General features: G+C 43.5%; 1 protein-coding gene across 2 annotated transcripts in view; it reads left to right on the top strand.

Annotated features, from left to right (window-relative positions):
• LOC105839826 (nephrin) overlaps positions 1 to 27,092 on the top strand; it is a 352,537-nt gene that overhangs the window by 195,755 nt on the left and 129,690 nt on the right. For both annotated transcript variants that reach the window (XM_036295449.1, XM_036295450.1), the window contains exon 2: positions 25,683 to 25,812. In XM_036295449.1, coding sequence (XP_036151342.1) covers positions 25,683 to 25,812 — 130 coding nt within the window. The remainder of the gene's footprint in view (positions 1 to 25,682; positions 25,813 to 27,092) is intronic.

The following is a 27,092-nucleotide window of genomic DNA, read 5'->3' as shown; positions in this document are numbered from 1 at the left end:
CAACATGTATCAAAATGTTCGAGCGACAGCTCGGAAAGTAGTTCAGCTGCCGAGAATCGCGGCGGTTGGGGAAAAAAGTCCACGCAGACACGTTCTTTCATATTTTTTCAGTTATATTCGATTTCCGCTTTTTTGAGCTAAACGTACGTGTAATAAAGTAAGAAAAATACGTTTAAAATTATTATTTTTTTATACTGGAATATCAAATAGAGTGTAAAATACTCTTATGAATTTGTTCATCATCTGTGGTTGGTATCGAAATTAAAGCGGAATTATTTCTTATATTGCTCTTCATAAGAATTGTACGTACAATTAACATTTAATAGTTTATCGATTGCACGCGATTGTAATGTTGAAGTTAACACGGAAGAAAAATTACGTCGACGTAAATTAGAGTGTTAATTTTTCGCAAGCATTTATTTTATATTTGCTTTGACAACCCAATGCGCCTTCGTCTCCAGTTATTGATAAATTTAAGATTAAATCGTGCCAATTAACGTTTACACCGAGTAACCGTTCGTTTCACTGAATGGCACTTCGTTAACTAACTTGTTTCGATCGACCTGCTTGGCGTACTCTCGCGCTTTGATCACGCGTTTTAATCAGAATATCTCGAAAATTAAACTCTAATGGAACAGAGAACAATAATTCGGTTAAAGATAAAAATATAGGAGCTCTCTCGGAATACTCGTTGGAATATTCTTTTAAGCTACGTAACATTTATATAAATTAATCTGTTTAGAGAAACTTGATATTCCGGTACACTGACATCCGAGTGACTGAATGCCACATGCGAGAGAGAGGGGCTTAACCTATATTTTTAATATTTATTCAAAGAAAAATGCAGATAAATGTAATAGCGTGGTTACAAAAATTATATGATTTAAACATACGTTTTCACTCGGATTTTCATTATTCATCCTTGTCAAAATAAAATTTCGAGTGAGATGTATTTCAAAGCAGGGAATACGCTTCAAAGCCAGTAACCGGAGCTTCTAACCGTATCGGCGCAATGATTTTTCGTGTCGCGTCTACTAGCTCTGCGTCTGTATACTCTCTATTTCCGGATCGCACTGTGCGGGGCGACAATATCACACGGGTACGCGTACGCGATAGACACGCACACGCACATCCCGGACGTACTCAAGCGCAACGACGGAGATACATTTCGGTAGAATCGGTCCGGATATAATCCGGCGCACTCGTCCTGCGAACATCCTCCGCGAGCCAGCTCGTTCATCTCCTCCCCCCCGCCGGCCGCCGCTCACATCCCCCGAACCCTCTTCCGCTTTCCTCGTCGCCGCTTCATCCTCTAGCAAACCTCGTACCGGCCATCCGTAGTCACTGCGCAAACACGCGACAGCGTACGAGGCTGTATTTCGACCGGCAAGTGGTACGAATGCGAAATGGGTCAGGCGTAAGCAGCGAAATCACTGCCTGTCCCATCAGGCTGTTTCTCCCTCGCTCCCTCTCTTTCTCCGTGTTTCCTATTTCTCCTATTTCTCTTCCCCTTTCTCCCCACTGTCTCTGACTTCGCTTGGCTTTAGACAACGAACAACACGTGGACATTGTTCGATAGTACCGGAAGCCCGAACTGGCTGCTCGTGGCGCGTAGAGAAATATTAATGCATACTTTGGGCCCAGAAAGCTCCATGTCCAAAGTCTGACAAATTTATGGGAAACGCAGGTGTATATACGGAATTAGTAAATCGTCGTTGCCGTGCGTGTTCCGATATACCGACGGTCCGGCTCTCCATTTCCTGTGAGTATTAATTAATTGTTTCCAGCGAGCAATTAATGATTATTATAATTATTAGATATCGAGATCCACAAATTTCCGCTTCGGAAATAAATGAGTTATGATGCCTCTATATCAGTTTAAAAAGTATTCCATCTCGATTTGTGTCAATCGAAAGTTTTCTGCTTTAAGTTTTCTCTCGTAGATGTAACGATCTAAGAAATTACTTGTGTGTCTAGAACGAAATAAGGTGACAACAACACCAGTAAAAGTATGCATTTAATACGTAATTCATAGATAATCTATCTCACAGAGAGTTTTTTGAAACTCGCCACTTAAAGGATAAATGCTTAATCAACTATATAAAGAAGTTGCCTCCGAATGGATCGCAAATCAGTTGATAATTGAATCAAGGGTGAAAAATTAAAAACGTGACTTAAATTATAAACTTCGTTATCGAGCTGCTGAGGGCAAAGCTGAAGACGTATGCGAGGGAGTGTCTCCTTTATGTAGCGAGGAAACAGCAAATTAAAGTCTAATAGAGCGAGGAAACTCGAAAGTAATTGAAGGACCAACGTAGGTTTCATACAAAGGGAAAATATTATAAAAAGCTCGGGACTTTTACGCTCGAAGGAGCCTCAATTGAAGCTTTTCGCTAAACAACAGAGAGAAAAATCTTGCAGACATACGCAAGACCAATTTTACCATTGTCTTTTCCCATCGCAATTCCTTTATGCACGAAATTTTTGCGAGATAATAAAATCGTTGTCTCTAATTTGTATCTCTCGTTGCTCGTCGAGAAATTGACGTAACGCGTGACATTTGCAAACACATATAAGCACAACGATTTAAAATTTCAAACTTTTCTACAAAAATATATATAATATTTAAACGCTGTTCATAAGAATTTACATTATACGTTAATGACTTTCTTTTTTTCTTAATTTCTTCCTTGTATTATAAAATCACAGGATTTTCTATTTCCGCTTTTAATGTATGCATGTGCAAAATAACATTTCGATCTCAACTTTATTTCGGAAACTCTGAAAAACGGCGAAGACTTGATTCATCGTCCGTGTCCATAGTCCGAGTCCATTTGCCACATTGTTAGGACGCAGAGGCGATCGACCTCGCCCTTTCCGTATGCCGCCCTTCTCTCCCCCCCTCTGTTCCATTTTTACGGACACGCACGTACCGTTTTACGTTCTACATACGTCTCTCCCTCACGACGCAGCGACACGCGTCGCGAACGGCCAGTTTTACGAGAGCGCATTTTTTTTCCCTTCCCCTCTGTCCCTCCGAATGCTCCACAAACGTCGCTGCGCGCGTGATGAAAGTGACGGAACCTGTCGTAAGGAAACCGGCGGGAGGGAGGAGGCTGCCGAGTCGTCGTATTCAGGTCGGCCGATAGCTCAACGCTGGCGGCAGCCAGCAGCGCTTATTTTATGGGTAATGCGTTTTGCCATCGTACGTTTATTTTATTTCACGATTTGCCGCAGCGGCGGCGTATTACCGATCGCGTGGTTTCGCGTGCAAGGTACATACGCGACAGCGTACAAGTAACATCTCGTACGTAGGTAATACCGTGTGCAATCTGGCACTATTGGTCGATTTTGGTCCTGTCATAATCTTGATGCATTTTTCAACGCGTCCGTTTGTCACCGCGCATGAAACGCGACGAAGGGATGTAACAATTTTAATTTGTCGGCTAAAGACTCAAAAAATGATGTGCACATATTTGTCCACGTGATGAGTACATATTTAAAAAAATGGATTAATGTGTTTTCATCTTTCAGAATAAATTATTTATTTTCACTTTTTAAATAAGTAAATTAAAAAATGTTCTGTGCAAAACGCCAATCCATTAATCCGTTGGTACTTATTATGCATGTTACACATTTACGGCGTCAAACTTTGTATCTTAATATCGAATTTTTCAAAATTATCCGCGAGATACACGTACCTGGATTTTTTCTTGTAAGCATGCATCCACCTATCGATATTTTATTACCTCCTTGAAAGTTCATAACAGAGCGACAAGAAGTAAAAAAGAAGGAGCTGTTTTTTTGCTCTCGTGTCTTGCAAGCGAGCATTTATCTCAAGAATGTACAATACTGTCGACTAGATTTATTGACCCGGCCGCCCGTAATATTATGTACCGGAATGTCTTTCGTGCTACCAAATTTAATTTCAACCTCGGAAAATGCCATCGCATCGATCGTTTCCGGGATACCGGAACGGGGGCGGCTGTCGAAATTACTCGGCGTTTAAAAGAGGAAGGAACAACCCCGGAACGATCTCGTCCCCATTATCCGCGTATATATACTCGTCCGCACGGGCCTGGGCACTTTGTTTTGCTGGAGTAAACAGGAATGGCAATAATACTCGGTGTATCACGAGGTATCGAACTATCGAGCTATCCGCCGGGACCAATATCGCGCGGTACAAAAATACGGAAAACGCGCCGGAGCCGGTAGCGACACGGGCAAACAGATAAGGTCGTCCACGTGAGGGAAGAAAAAAAAAAGAGAAAGAGTAAGGAACAGCGACGACGATACATCCGTCGGTTCCTCGGAATTCTCCACTCGCGGATTTTCCTTCGATTTTCGGTTATACGATTCGCTTGAATATTTGAATCAAGCTTTTACAGCGCAAAAAATACAGATTTTCGGGTGCTATAAAAATTTTATCCTCGTGAATGAGTCGAGGAAGCGAGAATTTAAAAAAATGTACAGAGGACAGTTCACATTAATCGCGAAGAGAATATGAGAAGACAGACCAACAATAATCGCAAGCATCTTTTCGGTTTGAATGTTACATCTCGTATTAATTTAATTTCTAGATTTGCGGCGATTTATTCCACGATGGAAGTACCGCAGAAGCGAAGACGAATGTACGGAACGGCGTAAAATATTTCGTGCGCGGCCGATAGGTAATTAATAGTTAAATATCGCGAGGCGGAAGTAGCGCGGATAGACGGATAGCCCCGGCGGCAAGAAATCGATTGTCCCGCCTAGAGATTAATTGATGTGCGCGATTTCCCATCTACAGGTATACACCTGGCGACCGCGTTGTTCGTCATTTTGAGCGGGCTTGCCCTAATTGGAAGATGCGGATGAACTCTCGCGAGTCAAACCACACGCGAATCCCATCGAACGCGGGGAAAAAGATCGACGATTCAGAGTCTCCCGGCGAAATCCAGCTGCCGCGTGTCCGCGGGTCATTTCAATAGATTTAGCCACTTTGGGGTGCAACAACGAGCGCGCCTATGGTCCTACCCCGGACGCACTTGACACGCGCGCATGCACACATATACATATATGCACGCGCACTCGCTCGCCCGCTCGCTCGCGCGCGCGCGCACCGCGGGTTTGTAACAGAGGCGAGCGCGCGGCGTTTATGCAAATTCGAGCATGTGCTCGCGGGAAGTTCCTAATACAATTCGGTTTTGCGTATGCGTACACGCCTGGTACTTGACCGTTGTCAACTGTATCGTCCTGCCCGGCGAGATTCGTCCTGTCGTGCAGCGTCCGCGCAACAATTGCGCCGCGTTCCGTCGTCCTGTCCGGCCTCGTGTTTTTGCATTTGCCGCATAAATACGAGCCGCTGTCGCCCATCTCTCATTGGCCATTACAAGCATGTCGGACAATCTGTCATATTGCCGTCCCGCATTACTAAACAGCTGTAGAAATTCAAAACGTCACGGGAGAAAAAGAGTATCAATTAGATCGCGTCTTACGACGAATTTGGAAATCCAAAACTACAAGTGTCAATGATATCATTTACTGTTATTCAATAATAATTCTTTTACTGATGGTTTAAAAATTATTTTAGTTTTTATTTGAAAATTTAATGAGAAAGTGACATTGAATAAAATTTTTACGTATCCTATAAAACCGTATTAAATTCGTGCAAAAATTCATTTGCTTTTTTAAAAGCTATTTAACTAAAATTTCAAAAATAATTTTTACTGCACAAATCATAAATCAAATTTTCGTTTCCTTTTTGCAGTTAACTTCAGAATTAAAATTTGAGTATTTGTCAAAACTTTTGTCATTTATTAATAAAAAAAAAGCTAAGTAGCTTTCAGTTTTAAATTTCGATAATTCTTAGTGAATGATGTAGAGCCTTAAAAACATTTTTGTGACAAACAAATGAAACAACAGTGGATATATTATTCGCGGGAAAGCAGCGCGCTTCATAGCCTCATTATTTTATAGCAGCTTTATTTTCATAGCTTTAAATTTTCCGCACAACTCCCACGCGTATCATAATTCGCACGTTTAAAATATGTAACACGATGCCAAGACACTTTAACAAATGATGACCGAGCGACGTGACTGAGCGATCTAAATATAACGTGATTAAGTACGAATTAAAAAAGGAGTATAATAGATGATGCCGCGCGAAAGTTAATGTTTCTCCTGGGTTTACTTTTTCCTTGCGCCATGATTAAGGACTCGTTGCGGTTCAAGCGGTCGGATTAATGGTGGTACACCGCGGGACGTGGTGCGCGACTTATGAATATCCATGAGGCACGACTTCCGCGATCGACGATGCCCCGGATCGTTTACCCTCTGTCAGTTATAATCATGCGCCGCGTTCAGTTCCGCTCTCATGAATCCCGGCTGTATTCGCGAACGTTTCCAAAAATTCAAGACTTTGAGATTCAAGCGAATCTACCTGCAAGCTGTCCCCGGAAATAACTCGGATCAACGACACGCGGCCGGGGTTTTATGAATAATCATAAAAGCCGACCGGTCGTTCCAACGATACGTCAGGGGGATGGGTGGCGCGCAGTTACGGCCATCTCGGATCTTTACGGCGACTTTCACGTAAATCGAAACGTTCGGCTACGCGCGTTATCGGGCGCGGCTGTAAAACTGCTCGGCGCTCGTCTTCTCTAATCTCGTAACATTCGCGACGGGGGCCGCGTCGTTCGCAATTTCAATGCGTGACGCGAAAAAAACCGCGCGCGGACGCGAAAGACACCGGCGCAGGACGAGCGACACGGACGGGTCGATAATCCCGGCGGCAACGTCACGTTGGTCGATGAAATCGTCGTTCTTCATCCCGCGCGTAACGAGCGGGAAATTGAATTCATCGGCGCCGGCCGTGCCCGAATCCCGCGTGTTTATGTCATCGTGGTGGCACCGGCCGCGCGGTGTCTGGCGTACCGATTCCCTTGACGCGGCACAACCGACGCGGCTACGTTTACGTCGGTTTAGGGTTTGCCTGGAAATTGGCAATTACTAATGCGTGACCAGCCCCGCGCGGACGGGCGACTCGTGCCGATGGCCCTCGCCACCGGTCACGGCGGCAATCAGATGCGTTCCCCCCCCCCCCTTCCTCCCGCTCGCGACCGACGCCTCGTTTTCAAACGCACGTGGAATCGTCGATGTCAAACGAAATAAAAAGGGGAAAAAAAAAAGGTGAAAGTTTCACGGTTCCTCGTAAACTGTCAAAATCCAGAAAATTCCATGCTCAGGCTCGAGTGTGTCGTAACAATTACCGCCAATTAATGATAGCCGTCCGTTGCTGTCAACGGCAGCGTGTTTCGAGGAAAATTTCGCATCGCTGGGGCATTAAGGAAGAGGACGACGGACGAGGAAAAAAAGATAATCATACGGGGAAAGGTAAACGTTTACCCGCGGCTACGTAAGAAAGCTATATTATTAAAGATATCTAGAATGAATAATCTATAATGTATTCATTACGTAACTTTACGATTTTCCTGATGCAATTTAAATTAATTTTAAATTAATTAACGAGTTGTAATTATAAAATTTTGCAAGAAAACACAACTTTCGCGCTCTATTGAGGTCATCATCTTTTCTTTTTTCCACCGGCATGCTCTCGAAATGTGGATTCCGAGAAGGATTTTTCGGCCCAGACATTTCCGGCCGAGAGTACTGTTGAATAATGATTCGCGTTACAGCACTCGAAGTGTCCGACGCAACTCACGGCGTGACGGCGACGCGTCGTCGTAACATCGCGGTGACGCTGAAGTAACGCGAGAACGACCAGAACGGACGAGCCGGAAATAAATGCCCGGCGCGGTGCACCTCGTCACTGGAGGCAGATTACTAAGGTAGACCCGTCGGATGTGGAGCGCGCCTGGATGTGGGCGGCCATGCTCGCCTGTTACTCGCTCCGGGAACGTGGAAAGCGTGAAAGATCGCTTCTCCGCGCGAAAGTACTTTCCATTTAATCACGCGGCGGACTGTACGGTAGGTAACGTCTGGCACGGGGGAAGGCGTGGCGTTAATTGAATTAGAGAATGGAATTAAGTTAACAATTTCGCGTCCGAATGGCCCGACTTTCACGACCGCGGCGATTATCTGTAACCGACTCGACATCGCTATCATGCGCCTGAAATAGCCACCCCCATAATCATGCTACTCGCCGTCGTACATTCGCGGCTGTATCTCCTTCGTATCTTCCTCCGCAGCCGGTGGGCCGACATTAATTCGATAGCTCGTATTTTTAAGTCGAGAACTAGTCACTTAGGGTGTTTTCTACACTCTATCGTCGAAAAACTGGAGCTCACGTTACAGTGAATTTTTTTATTCATCCTAAAATTCATATTTATCTTTTAATCAAAGATTCGAAGATTTAATTTGTACAATCGAACAATCCATATGTTAATATTACCGATCTGTCGAAACAAGTTGGGATGCAGGAAATCATCGGGCGATCATTTACGTTGTAAAATCAATTAAATATATGATAAGAGTTTATAATAAAAATTTCAAATTTAGGTAATAATAAATTGCAAAATAATGACTTTTAACTGGGATGAAAAATCACTCCAAGTGGTCATTTATGCAAGAAAAGAAAATGGAGCGACTATTTCCAAGTTAATGCGCCGGTGCCAAGAATAGCGACCGGTGTGCAGAGGAACGAGAGTAACGAGAGTAACGAGAGTACTTAGGGTGATGAAATTACATTTGGAATTCCACTGAAACTTCTCTGCGCAGCGCGATCGTACATGACGATCCAGTGTACGCGCGTAGGAAATACGTAAGTTATTCTCGTGTGCCGAATCACCTGCGCCTTCTCACTCCTCCTGCGCCTCTACTTGTCGACACGACGAGTTTATTCACTTTTAATTACATCATTCGCCAAATCGCCGTAATCATTCGGCATAAAATATTCTTGAATTGGGTTAAACGGCGTATCCAAGGCCGCACGATACTTCACGCTTCGTCGTGCCTAACGGCTCCTATCGCTCGCGATCTGAAAGATATTGCGGCACAGGAAATAAATGTATGGAACCACACGTTACGCTTTCAATGTGACTCAATTAGAGCCGCATGAATAAACGATCGCGGGCAACGCGTGAGCGTGATCGCGTTATGGTTACCGTCGATTAATAGATAATTTTCGATATCGCATATGTCGTAAATTCTTGCATGTTAAACGAGCGTATTATCTTGTCATAAAATTACAACTGTGTTACGCATTACGAGGACATACGGTGGCGTATGATGACGACAAAAGCTCATTATGTTCACTCCGGCAATTGCGGCTCGCCATAATGGAAAATTGCAGGCGCACATCTCATATAATGTATCATCTGTTTTATTATCGCGTGCAGTAGAACGTAATCCGTTGAGATTACGTACTCATTGAGAATTAAGAACAGACACTTGCCCGTACCATTACTTACTTTCGTTTGCTCCGTTGAACGAAAAGTTGGAAACGAATTCCATGAATTTTTAAAACCTTTTGTCAATATATCTGTATACACGATACGTGGCCAAAAGTCGGTCATATTAATATTCCGTCTCGTTTTATTTCTTTTTTTTCAAACTAGTTTCCAGCCGCTCGAATCTTTAGGTCACTCTAAATACAAACTCTTAAGTTTACAAATTAAGGAGCGTGATCTAGAGCGTGAGAAAGTGGGAATTTAAAAAAGTTGCTGCACATATTTTTTCTATACCTTTATAAATCTATATGTACATATTTAGTCGTACATTTTACCTACAAATTAATTATTCTAAATTTAAAAATAAACACAATTTACTGATACGATTTCTCAGAAATATCGACTTCAACTTTTGTACATATAAAATAAATATCTGTTTATCTATGAAAAATATTGCAAATTAAAAAAATTTGAAGTTTATGTTTCAGTTAAGTTTTATTTTTAAATTTACGTAACACAAGATCTAATAAACATTCAGTGAAACCCAAATTTATAGACATTTATTTATTGAATATGTATTATACAAACAAAAATGTAGAAAAATGTATGCAGTATTCTTTTTTTAAATTTTTTAAAAAATAAGTAATTTTTGCGCTCTTAGTTAGAAATATTCTTAAATCAAATAAACATACAATATTGAGTAGGCAAATCACACTGTAGTACATGATCACTAAATGCTTACGTAATTAAGAGAGTGACTAGTATCGATATCCATGACCCCGACCGATATAAGATTGATTTATTCCGAAGAATTCGACGAGCAGTCCCGTTGAATGTCGGAAATAATTTATTGAAACGTCCATCAAGTTGATTTGATACGTATGAAAATGTATGAAAATCGAGCGTGCGGAACGCGATGTCACAGCGCGGTTTCGCGGATATCAATGCGCGAATAAAATACATATATTAGCGGAACACACGTCGGACGCACGCAGGAGAAGAAGCGGGGGCGGGGGAGGGATGATCGTTGACGTTACATCTATGCGGAACGAATCGTGACGTTATCTCCGACAATGGAATTATTGGAAAGCGCAGGGCGGTCAATTATTATTCGCGGTTTTAATTAGCCCCAAAACGTTTCTATTACGGCCGAATGTTGCCAAATGCAGTCTGACATCGCGCCCGTTTGTACGTTACGTCTATCGCCGTGCGTTCCGCATTGTTCTCCGTTCATCGCACACGTATTGTACCACCCGTCAGCGCACACGAGACGTGTTGTCTCGAAACCAAAGCTATAATCTGTCGCGTCTGGGAAAGGGAATTTAAAAGCCCGCGCGCTCGCGCGCGTGCATCGGGATTAATCGCCGCCGCCGGAAATGGCGCGTTATTTTCGGCAGGAAGCGTACGACTGCGCGCTCGAAAACGAGATATTCTGTCAAAGAGTAGGCAACATTGGGCAGCAAGTTACGCTGACGCGAATAGACTGTTATCGCGTGACCGTAATGGCGGAACAAAACTTTTTAACGGTTCGACCGCTCTCACTGAATCCGGCGCGATCGCTGTGTTCGCGTGGAATCCATATTTGACATGTTTTACTGGCAAAAAGCGGAAATATCAGCGGATTCCACGCGCCCACGAGTGTGGGAGGAAAAGAGAGGCAGTTTTCAGTGATTCGATTGGTATTCCAATCCCCCGACGCAAAAAATGTCGCGCTTTCTTTTGTCCTTCAGATAAATCGAGTGCAAAGAGATTCCCTTCGAAAATTAAATTCATGAAACTAATCAACGCTCGCCGCTGCTCCGGCTACTCACTTATAAGTAAGTGTTTAGTCTAAAGTGCAAAAAAGTGACCTTTTTTTTTCCGAGAAATTACGCACGTATTTTTCTGCATTTATTTGTATTTTTGCGCATATGCAAAATACAGCTGTTCATTTGAAATGGGATTATTATATCTATAAATTAAACACAACAAAACAATTAAATTAATTAATTGTTTTATTATGTTCAATTTAATTAATTTCGTTAAAAAATGATATTTGTTTTTTAAAATTATGTCATTATAATTTGCCAATTAATAATTTGCAATATTTTTTATTAATTTTGGTTCAACGATAAACATGTAAAAGTTGATGTCAATAGCATCATGGGCTTCGTACGTAACAAGTAATAAACATTACCAGGAAACTAATAAACATTTAACGATACCAAAATTTGTGCATATTTACTAAATATGTAGGAGAGAAAAATATATAGCAGTTTTCTTAAAATAATTTCCAAAAACAGTTTAAACTTTCTCGCGCTCTAGAATATCCTCTTAACCCTTAACCGCCCGGTTTTATTCCCGATTTTTTTACATTGCAGATAGCGCTAAAGACTATATAATAGCGCGTAACGAGATGCAATTACGGTAGAAAGAAGGAAATGAAACAAAACCGACGCTCGGACCGTACTTGAAGCGAGCGGAGTCGCTTATTGCAGCTACCATTCTGGTGTGTTGCAGCGGCGCGCATATGGGAAATAAAATTGTTCTGGCATCTTTGAATGCGAGCCGAGACGACCGTGCTTTGCGGAGGAAAAATAGAATAATAAAGGCAACCCGGCAGAAACAAACAGGCTGGCTCGTGGAATTGCCGATAACCCGTGTTGCGCCACTTGTATCGACCAAATGGCGAGCTGGGTTCATTTGTCGAAACTTATTTCCATTCTTAATCGCTTGAACGCACTAACTTTTCCTCGAGCTGAACATTCTCCAAAGAATTCTTTACGATTTATAAACTCTCGAAGAAAGTAACGACTTACCTTAATGCATTACAAAAAAAAGATCGTTTAACTAGAGAAGATATTATTTTCCGGAATATTTTGTAATTTATAAATAAAAAATTAATATAAATAAATAAAATAATAAACATAAATAAAATTAATTTAATTTTCACAATATAAAGACACAAAGAATATTATGCTTTTACTGCTGAAATTAGATTAAATTAATTAATTAATAATATTACTTAACTGTTAACAACAACGCTAAATATTGTCGATATAATAGAAAATTTAATAACAATATATTTGATATTTTCAGTATCAGCTATCAGAGATATTTTTACAAATTACCGTTTAAAATCGTTCCAACATCGAACATATCCGATATAACGGAAATTTTAATAACAGTGACATCCTCGAACTTGTTCCTTGCATCTCATTAATTGTTTCGCTAACTTGAGCGACGGCAGGACTAAAATTCATTGTAACCGGATCTCCGATGTTTGTAGCGCGCAGTCTGTGCCAGAACAGTCACAATAGGTGACATTATCAAGCACGGGATTTGTAGGTGGGAGTGCTGTCCGGGAGTTTGGCCGCCTATCTACCTCGCTTCAGGTCGGATATTTGCTAGTTAAGTGACGGTATTGACGCGTGCGACAAGCAAATACCAATATGCTGCCGTCGGGCATCGTACATATCTACCAACTAGACGACGATCAAACAATTACATTCGTTCGAGCCTCGAAAGCCGTATTGTCAGGAAAATTCGGTGACTGCGCCGCTACGTGCATACATTTTTGATTCCGCTGCACACATATTTTACTTTACTCTCGGCTGCAGAAATAAATGAAAAAGAAAAATATTAACGGCCGACGCGACGCGCTTTGCGAGAAATCCCCTCTCGTTTGCCGCGCGACAGCGTTTTCCGCGTCGCATGGCAGATCTTTAAAAAACAATGTAAGAGACTATATAGTATACAGATTGCGAGACGTTCCCTTCGAAGATAGTCGCCGAGGAGAGAAACAAAAGTTGGGGGATTGTTAATAAGCGAGCGATAAAGCGCTTCTCGAAAATCGAGGCGTGCTCCCACTGGCCCCGCTGCCGCGCGTAAAAACTTTCCGAACGACGTCGGTTACAGACTTTATGAATCTCGTAAGGAAGTTCGTTAAGCCACTTTCGAGGCACGTAATCCGACCTGACGAAAATATACTCGGCGATATTAATAAATAATGACAAACAGCTACTCATTTCGCGCTTACCGTAGATCTCGAATTAAATTATACCCCGAATCTCACATTTATTGCATCTAGAAACACGCGTTGAATTTTAACGTCAATCAAAATTTTAATCAATTAGTCTACACGTGGCCTTTTAAATTGGTAAATGAATCCCCCGTACTCATCACCGATAATAATAACCGTGCTGAAGTAGCAAAAATTCAAATAATTTATTGACCGAAACGAATGTTTGTTGGTTGCGCGGATAAGAGAGGGAATAATTAATTCTCTTTCTCGTTGGACACGGGGGCAAATCGCGTTCGCGCCGCGTACCTGCAATCCGCGAGGTTTTTTTCCCCCCGCTTATCCATCATCCGTCCGCGCGTCGAAGTATAATCGACCGCAAGATCATGGCATTATTTCTAAAGTTGTCGTAAACTCGATCCCTCCATTCGCCGCGGATCCGGAATTCTCTTTTCTTACGCGAATTACTTCGGGCGGAGTTTACAAACATTATTTAAAGTTTTCGAAGAACGTTCGCGAGAAGCCGTGCCCTGCCCTCGCTTTCCACCCTCCCCGTCTCACCCTTTCGTCGCGCTTACTATCCCCCCGGCTGTGCCCTCTAACGATCTCTCAAGCGGTCCGCCAACGCCAATTCTTTATCAGGAATTAATTCAATCCCGCGCTGTCGACTCGCTGTAACGCTCGCGATTTATCTCCTAATCCATATCAAAAGGTGTATACTAGCGAACCTCTTTCTAATTCGCCGACGAGGGGGGAGAAATACGCGCGATGCGTTAATTATCGACCGAATTTCGGAAGTCGTGTACGATTTTCGAACGCGTGTCATGTCGACAAATCGTCGTGCTATTCAAAGCAGTCGCGTCCCGACGAAGAACGGTTTCAATTTACTCGGTCGCTTCTTTCTAAATTCACCAGTCTTTTTCCCAATGTGACAAACTGGCGAACTTCTCGGCTGACTCTTCCTCGGCGAGCCGACAACGAGTGCGGGAATTGGCGGTGCCGCTCGTTTGCCGCCAATTCTGCACCTCTCACCCTCCACCCTCCAAGACAGCGAGAATAATAAAGGAAACGGCCGGAACGAAGAAACCGTCTTCAACGGCCTTCATTAACGCTCGTCGATTAGATTTGCAATGGAAGTACGTTAATTAAAGATATCTTAAATACGTTCGCCGCGCCCGGTTCCCTCTCTCGTTCTGGATTCCGGCCTGAAACCCGACCAGCAGTTGAAAATCTGTTAAATGATCTCGCCCTTTACATTACAAAGTCGCAGGCTATCAGACTTTTTAATGAGCTCGATAGATTTTTATTCTCCGCTTTCCTTTCGCGAGTGTTACTTATGCGTACGTATATATATCTTTTACGTTATTCGCTCAAAAAAATCATTACTGAATCGCTTCGAGAAAATTTCACCCCTGTATCGTATCTCTGCGTTTTACTGTGTACCAAGTAAAATTCGCTGTATCGAGTTAACCGGGGATAATTGCATCACGACGTACCCCCCTAAGGAATAATCCAAAATCACTTACCGGTCCCACCAAGTTATAATCCGCTGGCTATAAGTCCGCCATAAGATCGCGAACGGGGGGGACGTGATAGGGAGGGTGGTGCCCATCCCGCAAAGGTTTCGCGCGAATTATACGAGGTCGGGGATGTGGGGAAGAGCGCTTTGATCCTCGGTCAAAGGCCAACGTCTCCGAAGGGAGCGCAATGTTACGTCGGTCCCTTGGCCCCATTGTGGCTTCCATTGTTGCGCAAACTGCATTACAACCGGAAGTGGCCGCGACCTCCCTTCCGTGGCTCGTAACTCAGTGTCTCGCGGGCTGGTGCCAGGCACTACACAATGCAACGGCAACGGCACTACCAGCAACGCCGACGTCAGACGTCGCCGGCGCGGCGCGGCGCGGCGCGACGCGTTCTACGGCCGCCGCCGCCGTAACGTTCATCGCATTACGGAACGTTATACGTCGCATCAATGCCGAGGAGCCGTACGTCCGCGACCCCGTTACGTGTTGCCCGTGTTCTCGAAGGGCTGTGCCTTTCCGCACACGTGTCGACGAGAGGAAATTAATCGCGTCCCCCAACCCCGTCCGCGACAGTCCGCGCGTCGTCAGAAAACGCAGGCAGGAATTGCCGCTCGCCATCGCGCGAAATACAAATGCGAGTGGTATACAATGTCTGGTTTTTATCTCATAATATCGACTTAACGACAGCGATAAATCGCGATCTTATAATTCTACCTTGTTCGTTATTCCTCCGAATCCTCGCATCATCGACTCTCTTCCTTATTTTTTTTTCTTTTTAATCAAGTGAGATAACTTGTTAAAATTTGAAATTTCATCAGTCGGTCCTTCCCCTGTTTATTAGTAGGTCTTTGCTTGACGTAAAAAGCGAACGCATTTCGATATGTTAAAACATACAGGCATTTGTTTGAATTTGAACTAAAGAGTACGGCACACACATACACTATGTAGAAGGAGTCCAAAATATTACGCAATTTTCACATATTGCGATACATAAATCATGGTATTGATGAAGAACTGAATAGCGTCGATATAATGCGCGGGATAAAATATTTGTAGAAGCTGCGTTACAATGGTTTGTCGCATTCTGCTGTATTTCGGAAAATGGGGATTTGCAATTTACCAGACAGCGAATATCAAAATGAACAAGAAACGGAGATTTGTAATTTAAATCGTTTTCGCGTGTGCGAATAATTCAAAAGCTCCTCCTCTACGTTAAGATCGTCGGTGTATCGAGATTAACTTAATTCGATGTCGAGACTGTTTAAAGATGTACGGACGATAATGTATTAATGCGAGTGTTGTGATCCGGCAATCGGTTTATCGGATTTTCAGCAAAATTGGATATATTAAATCTTTATTATATCTCATACTACATCTTATACTACAAAGAGCGTGCAAGATTTTAATTATAATTTCAACATTGAAAACATTTCATCATTCTGCGCACATCGCCTTTGCAATAGAAAATAATATTTTAATTATTTTAATTATTGCGAAAAATTCGCGCTTAACGTTATATTAAATCGAACAAACGCGGGCGGTGTTGTGCACAAATAAATCTGAAACATTTAAATTAATCCGTGAATCGAAGATAAAATTCTCAGCGAATTCTTTTGCCATTTAAAAGCTAAGCGAGACGAAATCCCTTCAGTTATCTTCCGCGCGCATTAAAGAGCTAAATAAGTGAAATAGTTACATAATTCTCTCCCGTCGAAAGTCTTTATTTCTCTCTCTTCATCAGTGGGAGAGTTTTGAAATGTTTCAATTCATTCAAATATTTTTCATCTGAAGTCTTCTAAGACCAAATGTAGTATCACGCGTGTAAGTATTTTGGGATTCTAAGGCTCTTTTACACTCGCCGCATATATCCGACACCCTCTGGAGCGCCAGTTATCGCCCACGAAAAAAGCCTGAGGGAAACCGGTCCTCAGACAACAATGGGGATCTCGTGGGGTAAGGATCTATTAATAATTCCAAAGCGACGTCGTTACGCTGTAAGCGCACGACTGTAGCTCAAGGGAAAGGGAGAGATAGCGAGAAAGAGAGAGAGAGAGAGAGAGAGAGGGATGGGGAAGGGCGGAAGTAGGGTGGTAGCTAAGCGATTCGTTCTACTCTCCGGAGGCCGACCTCTCAATTAGCCTGCTTTCCTGCAAACTACGACTCCCCTGCGATGCAGCGATGCGCCGCGCCGGCAGGCCGTCCTGAAACGCCTGGCGGCGTGTTTTCAGGATATCCTGATTCTCTCGATTCAACTAGTAAATCGGCACGAGAGAAGCGCGCTCATAATGCACCTCGGACCTCTGCGGAAATCCGCGATTGCGGATTACAGAATAAACTACGTTTTTAGCGAATTCGATAATAGCGCGCGCTCCCCCGTGTAACTTCCGAAAGAGGGGGAGGGGGAAGGATATATCATTAAATTATAAACCTTCGCTTATACCGGATTGGGACGTTTAATATTTGATGTAATCCTTTTATCATGCTCAAGATGTATATACGTGTTGTATATTACATGTGGCGAACAACACTTGGGAGAAAGTTTTACGAGGTGTCGCGGGGAAACTTTTTGACCCTCGGCAATTTTAAGTCGCATTTTACATCGGGCGCGGGGGAAAATGGCACGGCGAGGTGCAAAATTCTTGTTTTGACTTAGCCGCGCGCGCAAATGGATCCGCGGCGAGAATAAAACAGCTCGTACATGGGGGAAACCCGCGTGTAGCGAAACAAATGGGAGGGAACCGCCGCGCTGTAACACGCTCGTAATCCGAATTGCCCCATACGATTCTACACGCTCGGTCGCCATCGTTTCCGGCGCGCTCGTAGATGGCCCGTGAGAGATCTCGGGGACCGGGAGCGAAGCGGAAACTACCGTGTTACCGTACCTCATCGCAACTAACCGTCCGATCCTGGCTAAGCCCATATCATCCACCTGGATCCTCGCGACGTCCCTATTATTTTTCATCCCGCGAAATCGAAGCTCTTCGAGCGGTGCTCGCAGGACGCGGGGGCAGGACAGGGGCGGGGGGACTGGTTAATCCACTCTTTCGTCGAATTTTACGAGAGCCACGTCGTAGTCGGAAAGCAGCCTGCCGAAATCGGGTCGCTCGTAAACGTCCTAATTAATTTTACGCGGTTCGGCTTTAACGGAGCTTTAACGCTACGACTCGATGACTGGGGATGGAAAAGACGGGGGAGGGGGGGAGAGGGGTGAGTTCGGTCCGGGGCCAGCTTTTCCGTGATATACCCCGGCCGCTGGGGTACCGACCCTACCCTATCCTATCCTACCCTCGAAGGATCTACCCCGAAGAACCGTACCAAGTTTAATCCCTGCGGTGTGGAACCGACGAGAACTTTCATGAGGCGGCTTCATGCAGGCGAGTTCAGCCAAGACAAAGCGCGGCCCGGTCCAATGAATTCCCTTTCGCTCTCCGCAGCCGGCGTTTTGTCGAGCGAGGAAATTATTTGCCAACAGGTCGGTCGGTGCGGCTGACAAGAAAAATCGCGGACACTTGCTCGATACGGTGCAACACGGGATTAAATTCCCGGAGGAGTATAAAGTATCTTGTCATGGGGAATATAGCTTGCGCAGGGAAAATTGTTACACGAGGCTGTGTAACGGAACGTAACGCGATGTGTTTTTCGTTTTCGCGAGTTTTTTCGACGGCACGTACAAGCGCCGTAGAAATTACCTTATCTCACATACACCTAATTACATATTTTAAGATAGCACGAGAGAATTTGCGTTTGATGTAAAAGTATCGTTATTCGCGCTTTATAAAAATACCGAGTGACGATACAGACACAATACGGACGGAGATTTAAACGCGCCGTACCCGACGTCGCGCACGTGTATACACACAATCTTTTCAGTTATCAATTCTGCGTCAACGTATGTCCATATTAAATCGAACTCTATTTTCAAAGATACCTGAGGAGAATGTGCAAGCACGAGGGAAAAGGATGCGCAAAACCTGCCTGTGTATTGCATGCACAATATGCTCCTCATACATATCAATTCGGACGAAAATTCTATATTGAGAAACCGTTGTTGTTGCGGTGGAACCTGTGGAATCGTTTCCCATGGCGCTTCGCAATCGCACGCCGATCGCGTGAAGCGTCAGACGTGTCGGAGAGGAACGCACAAAAGGGAACGGGAGGGTCACCTGCACGCGATCGCAGGGAAATTTCATCCTTTTAAAGCGATCTTCTTCATTCGGGATGCTCGAAGAAATAAAAGCAAGACGATCTCCCCTCCTCCTCCCCTCTTCTTCCGTGGAAAGAACTCGTGAATCTCCGTCGCGAAAATTCAAAGGTATAAAGTCTCGACGAGCTGCTTCTCTCGCGTCGATTCTTGCAAAGATACTGAATTTTATGAAACGTTGCGGAGATTCAATGGAAATATGTAAATACGCAATAAAGCGTAAGCCCGCTGTCGCTACCACTTTCGCCTCGACACTCTTCCCGTTCCTCCCCCCTAAAACCCCCGTCTTGCTTGTTCCCTTCAGCTTAACCGTGGGACGCGAAATCCCGGCCACGCGGACCGCGCGGCTACGTCTGGTTTCGCCGATTTCACCGTCGAATTCAAAGACAAAGACAGTCGCGCGTTTGCACGGCTTTTATCCGACTGTCCGTCGGGCTTTTCGTGCCGGCGCCGTTCTCCAACAACGCTCCCGAAATTGTCCGTCCATCGTGTCCGACCAAAGCGGCGCGTTCGTCCTTGGAAAAGTTTGTCACGCGGAACTACAGGAAATTCACAACAATTCATGAAACGAGTATGAGACAAATACAGCAGTTCAGTGGCAAGTTCAGTTAATTATAAATTAAATTCTAACTTAATTGTGTAGCAAATTTATTTTTGTAACTTATTTAAAATAACTTGCCTGATGAAATGTCTTAAAGATCCAATTTCAATATCAATATTATAAAAAAATATATTTAATCGATCACTGGGACATTTATCTTAAATCTTAATTCCTTTCTTCAAAATTTTTTTGAAGGAATTGACGGACGGTACAACGATCGCGGATCGTCCGAGTTGTCAAGTTAAAAAATCTCGAAATCGGTTCAATAATTTCTTACGAAAATAATTTCTTACGATTTATGAACGATGAGCTTTTATCACCGGTATTGCGGAAGGGACTCTTCGCCATTAAAACTTTGCGCGAAGAGAAGGAGGTTCCTCGCAAACAATAGCTTCTCCGAGCCGGCTCTGTGATTCACAGAGAGAGAGCAAAAACTCGCGGAACTGCATTTCCTCTATTTTCCACCTCGGTGGGGCCATCGCGGAAAATTAAGGAACTGATTAACGCGGCTGCTAATTTGTCCTAGCTGGTACTGCCTTTAACTTAATACGACACGAAATAGACGTGAAGAGGAGGTAGGCAGGAAAGAGGGGGACAATGAGCATAGACAATGGTGAGGCTGATACGCTTAGTGGAAGCAAACGGGTTTGCCAAGTTGAGGAGACCAGCCCCTGAGAGAGAGAGAGGAGTGTTCCGAGGGTGGCAGAAGGATGCTCGGGACACTTAACTACCCCTAAATAACGGACGTACCGCCCTGCTTCGGCCGCTATCCCTGAATCAGACCATATACCCAACTGCGCTCGTAATGCGACGAAACTGTTTCTATCGCGCGCGAGCTAATTCGCGGCAGACATACATTCGCAAGTGTCTTGAGTCGCGCGTCGAATGTTAAATCACGGCGGTTTATCACGGCGGGATTGTTTTAGCGGTTTCGCAAATCCACACGATCCGCGACATAGTCAAAGACCGGGATAACACATCTCTCCACTCGAGTATAAATACGTAAAATGTAGACACTGTAATGTAAATATGCACACGTAGCGCACGCGCTCCCCCGTTCTAAACGCGAAGTGTACACGGGCGTTTCATCCCCTTGCGAAGATCCGCGGCTTTGCGACGTCCGCGCGTGCCTAAGTTGCATGTGATATAGCGACATCGTCCATTAACGTACATCCGGATCCGAGCGATTACAGCGTAATGGCGACGTCGATACAGCAACACGATCAATCTATGTCGCGCCCGGAGATTTATGAAAATACTTGCTTTCACTGTCATGTCGCGGCTTCGACGAGGATAAGTTCTGAAAAGTTCACGCGAAAATCCCCCGGGGAGAACACAACGGACTTCGACGTCCACCTACGGAAGCCTTTCCCTCCCCTCTCTCTCTCTTCTCTTTTTTTTCCTTCTTCTCCTCGGACGGAAACTTCGGTTCAATCTTTCCTGCACCACATGCTGCGCGATATTAACGGATGGAAAAAGAAAACGAGGGGCGACATTCTCAAAATGTTCCCCGGGACGGGTCGCATTAAGATCATGAGTTTGATCTCTCGCTCCTCGTTAGCAATTAATGCCTCCCGCGGTGAAGTTTTTGTCGGGAAGTTTTCATTATTCATCCGATTCTCCCCCCGGCAGATGTAATGACCCGGTATTATTAATAGAATTATGTAACCGTTCTCGACGCGCTCGCACGCCGACCTCTTTACCTCGCTGTAATTACGCTCGCGAAGCCGCCGAGCGGGCGCTGTTAATTATTAACAAAGACATCGTTCTGAAAGGCGCGTGCGCGGGCGCGAGTGACAACGTCACGAACGATGTAACCGAACATCTGTCGTCGTTACCGCGGCGCGGGTATATAATTGAACGCGTTAAAAACGCGTCGCGCGCGAGCGACACATGTCCGTTACCGTCCCGTTTCCTGAACGCGACATATCCGTTTCCCGCGTGCTCCTCCCCGCGGATATTGACTAAACTTTTTCGAGCCCGCCGCTCGCGCGCAGGTTGAAACTTCATCTCATCCCTTCATGACATCCTCTCTTTTTCCATTAGACATCGTTCGAGGTACGTATTTTTGCACGCCGGCGCTCCCTACGCGGCGAATGTACTCTCTTTCTCTCTCTCTCTCTCTCTCTCTCTCTTTTCAGGACTCTCTCTCTTTACTTTATTTTAAAAGAAACGTCCACGAGAGTTAGGTAGCGAGTTTTTCAACTCGCGCTCTTATTCCCGTTACGTTTCTCGCATCGACGGTATGTGGAATACGCGGTATTTCGCATTAATGAAAAAAATGATCGTCGCCAATCGGAGTAAAAGTGAGATTTTCCTCGACGCGCGACACAAATTGATCGAAAAACTTATTTAATCAACGTTACGAAGCGCCTGGTCGTTTTCCTCTCTCTCTCTCTCTCTCTCTTCTCTCTCTCTCTCTCTTCTCTCGATTTTTAGAATTAGATTAAATTAGATTAGGAATCAGCAATTTAGTGATGTAACGCTTTACACGAAACGATTTCACGTATCGATTGCGTACCGTTTCGTATGGCTCTTGTAAACGAAACGCGGGGCCGAATGCTCGATTTGGATCGATAATGAATTCATTAAATGCGTTTCGAATGCTACACGACCATCGCCCGCCATTAGCGCGTCGCTGGACATTTCGACCAGCGCCTCGGGTCTTTGAGGGTTAATTGCGGACGTGTTGCGGAATTTCATTAATCGAAACGGCTTTCAAGGCTTCTCTGGTATTTAAAGTACACGCGTCGGGGTCAGCAAACGATTGATGGCACATCGACAGTTGCTTTCGTGCTCGTCGGCGTAGAAATAGGACATAAATGTGTAATCGGTGCGAGTAAACGTAGATCTTCCGATAGAAGACTATTCACTGTCTCGAGATCAGCTGTGCTTGCAACGTGAATTGCGCGAATTGACAAATGGAAACAGGACGATCAAATGCTCAAATTCAGGGAGATATTGAATTTTATTAAAAATTTTCTTTCACGTACACTCAAATAATAAAGACATGATGAAATCTGTGATATGCATTAAGAGTCACAAAATGTGCTTGCTTGAATTTTTTTATAAATGTTCAGTCAGAATTATATATTGCTCAATATAATAGTATTGAGGAAAAAAATACAAATGAAAAAGGGCACATTTATAAAAATATAAATTCTTTTTTGCAATCTCTCTGTCCTCTGACAGCTTATATTTCCTATCAATCTGCAGATTAGAACGCATGCGTTGATAGAAAAAAAATTATTCAATTAAATAAATAAAAGAGTATCGAAATTCTATAAATTGCACATCATTTTATTAATCATTTCGTTCACACACGATATGGAAGACGTGTGAGGAAGCTCGGTGAGCTAAGTTAATTTTATCACTCAATCTTATTACAAATAATCGTGTACGGCGTGCAACTACCAGGATATAATCAAGTTATATCCTTAGAAAAGGATAAAGATACAGAAGTAGAAAGAGTTAACTTTTAACTTTATTTTTCGAGAAGGATAAAGCTTCCTCTCTCCATGATATTTTTCTTTAAACTGATGTGTGTGTGTGTGTGTAAAATAGTTCAAAAATATTTTAGAACATAGTGCAGTTTTCTCTCTCTCTCTCTCTCTCTTTCTCTCTTATTTTATTTACAAATAATATTTTCTATAATTTATATATAATATAAAAACCAATTGCGTTATATTCTTAAATATTTTTAACTATTCTAGATTATCATTTGATAATATTGCTACTTTGTAATATAATCAAATAATATTCAATACAAAGAAAATTATCATTTGCTATTATCACTGCGTTAAAAATAATATTATAAAATGATATTCTTAATCGTTGCGCTGTTACTAAATACAGTCAATTTATTTATTTCTTATGAAAAAGATGTACGTTCAAAGTACATCTTTATTCTCAATCTGATCACGCTATTACGTTTAAATTTGGCGGCAATAAAATAACGCAGAAAAACGTGATGCTAAACCGACCGTGAGTTGCAGTTAAGATACGTACATGAAATTATAACGAATTCGCGAAGGTTTCTTGCATTTCCCAGGTACAGTGGCGAAGAGGCTCGCGGGTTTCCCGCTGGCGTTGCTGCATCGCCGTGGTAACGGCGCGACGCTAGCAACTACTCCGGTAACCGGAGGGGAAGTAAACGGCTTGTTGCGCGTCGGCGAAGCCCATTTTATGCCGTGGAAAAAGCGGGAATTCAAATGAGCACCGTTACGCCGGGGCGTTTATATGATAAAGAGTCGCCCTTAAACAATATTTATGCCCGTCGTTGGAGCCGGAGGCATGCAATAAATACTAAGCCTATGCTAATCTTTATACTTGTCCCTTGCTCGTGCTGATAAGGTCTTTTAAAATTCCACCCAAAGCCGCGGATGGCGTCGGTTGCCGGGTTAAAGTAAACGTCATGTCGATTATTGACAAGAGACTGCATGGTAAAAGATTTACCTTCAGATTTGTTAAAACGAGAAGCTCTACAATCGCGATTCTGAGAAGATATTTTTACGAACCGACGTTATTACTCTGACATAATTTTTGATATGCTATCTCACTAGATACAATTTAATTTCTAACATTTTCCGAGGTTTAATATGACTACACGAAAGAAAAAAAAAATAAATACATGACTATTCTTAATACAGAAATCTTTAGATAAAACGTTATGTTTCATTTCCACAAAAATGCCATTACTTGAATATTTCACGATTATCACTGCAGGTCAAATCCCAAAGTAACACACATTTGTGAGTACACGGAGAGAATTTTTTCTTAAAAATTACCCTGAAAATCGTGGTAATTGTGTGACAACGTGAACTTCGAAGAATTTTACTATATTTTTAACCAAATTTATTACAATTTTAATAAAATTTAGCAAAGTTCCGGTAAATTTTGTTAAAAATAAAATAAAATTCTTTGAGGATAATTTTTCAGAGTAATTTTTAAGAGAAAATTCTCTCCGCGTACGAACAGATCAATACAATGTGACGTTATATTCTGTTCGTGGAACAAAAATGTTTACAAGACGAAATGGTAAATTTCCATGCTATTATCTTCATTTTGGACGGAGAGACTTCATTCTCGTTGCATTTCGACAGTAGAAACCAGTGGCGATCCAATGTCCGGGCGCGCGACAAAATCGAGAGCGGCCAGGCGAGACGCGAAGTCGCTTCCCTTCTTTCTCACATCGGTCAACGACAAAAAGTCCGGAAGACCCTTGGCGCCGTGAGCGAAACGACGCGACGGGCTTCGGTATCCCAGGGTTTCCCTCCACGGGTGTAGCGGCTATACCGGGTCCGCCTCGTCACGCGGGAGGAGAACGGAGGCAGCCGACCGAATCAAATGGAAACTCGTTTCTTGGAAATAGCCTACCGGAAATTTACGGAAGGAATTGGCCTTCTCGTGTGAGATCTGACCAACGAGCTATCCACTTACTCGAATCGGTCCAGCCGGATTGCGCCTGCGGCCTCCATAGGAGAGAGCAAGAGAAAGAGAGAAAGAGAGAGAGGTGCAAACCATCGGGACAACGATCGGAGGATGTCCTGCGGAAAAACGGAATTTCATAAGCCGAATCTCTTAATCCTATTGTGAAATCAGAGATTTTCGCGTATCGTCCGCGACCGGCGAATCGCCAGTATTTCTGATATCGAGTCGCGCGCGAATATCACTTATCGATTTACACGCGTATCCGCGCGCCGTTCCTTGTCCGTAAAAACGCTCGCTGGAAAAATTGCCCGTAAAATTCGTTTTTCACGGCGAGCATTCGGAGATTGGAGAGAAATTCACTGTCAGAACCTCTACGAGAGTTACGGGGGGGGATATAAGTAAAGGATTTTTATTCCTTCCTCGAGAGGAAATCTGCAAATGTGGTCCGCGAATTTTTAATTAATATTACACACATACGTATATCGACTACAAAGACGGTAAAGACGGTTATTTAAGTAAATAAAACATCTGTTTTCAGTTCCATTGGTGAACATCAGCGTGGTTGAAGGAAGGCCTGCCGAATTGCCGTGCGACATAACTCCGCCCGGCGAAGACACGCTGCACATGGTTTTCTGGTTTAAAGACGAAGCCGGAGTGCCGCTGTACACGTGAGTTTGCAATCTCGTTCTTGTCGCATGCAAAATCTCTGCGGAATTAGCATTCGCGAAATTGTGTTGACTACGAAACGACTGTAGCTTCACCGTCAAGAAAAACGAAATGTGCGATAGGAATTTGCAAAAATAATTCTCGAAAGCGTATTCTTAATAAATTTTTAACTGGTGCGCGCGTTAAGATGTATCAAATGAATAATTTAAAGAGATGAAAAGTGATATTTCTCTCTCTTATATTTTCAGAGACTCTTACTTATATTTTATATCTTACACATCTAAGATGTACATTAATTAAAATTCTGTACTAATATAAATTAATTTTATATGAGATATAATAATATATTTACTTGGCATTATATATTAATATAATAATTTTATTTACATATGTAATGTTAATTGCTTTTCATCGCTTAATTGCACAAAGATCTCTATTCGCCGTGAAGAATTAAATCAAAGCGTTTGAGCGAGCCTTTTGAGCTTCGATGCACGGATTCATTACGTCAATCACTGAAATTGGCGTCAATGATTTCCGATGGGAGTACGTGCTTCGATACATCGTTCTCCGGTTCGTATGTGCATTTCTTCAAGCGTTCTAAGGTTCTACGACTCTCGCGACTAATATGTAGGAAAGCCGCCCCTATTGCAGCACCCTTCTTTATTACGGCACCGTGGCGCGAATCCGACTCACCTCCCCGTTATTAAACATCACCACTCGCGCACCGTCGTCGGCGCTCCGCTTCCACCGACGGAAATTTCCCTTTCGCATTCCACATTCTCGGTGTTACGATATTCTCCCTTACACGAATAAGCGATCCTCGAATTATACGTACTCGCGTACGATCCCTTTGCGCCCCTCGTTTTCCGTTTGCCAGGCTCGTAAGGAACCATCATTTCCGAACGTGCCTGCGCTGGAAGCGGCGGATTTTCGCAGAGAATCGCCTACAAGCGGGATCGCCAATAACACTTACGTGGCAATCATTAAAATTTTAACGGCGCGGGAAATCCGCTCAATTAAGCGCGGCGCGGTTGTTGGTACCAAACACGCGTTGTTTGAGCGCCGCAATTCGAAGTGCGCGCCGCTCGGGCGTGCTATTAACCCGTATGCCCGATCTCTTCAATATTTTTCGATCCACGCGGATTGAAGACAAACAGTGTGTTTCGACAGAATGTAAATAGAGGTAGAGGAAACGCTTAACCGGTTCACGATAACGAATACATATATATTTGAATTGTATACCCCGACGAGTGCACTTTTCCCTGCCGGCCTTTGGCCTCAG

Source organism: Monomorium pharaonis, chromosome 1, assembly GCF_013373865.1.
Source record: "Monomorium pharaonis isolate MP-MQ-018 chromosome 1, ASM1337386v2, whole genome shotgun sequence".
NCBI lineage: Eukaryota > Metazoa > Arthropoda > Insecta > Hymenoptera > Formicidae > Monomorium > Monomorium pharaonis.
This window is presented reverse-complemented; position numbering and strand designations above follow the sequence as displayed.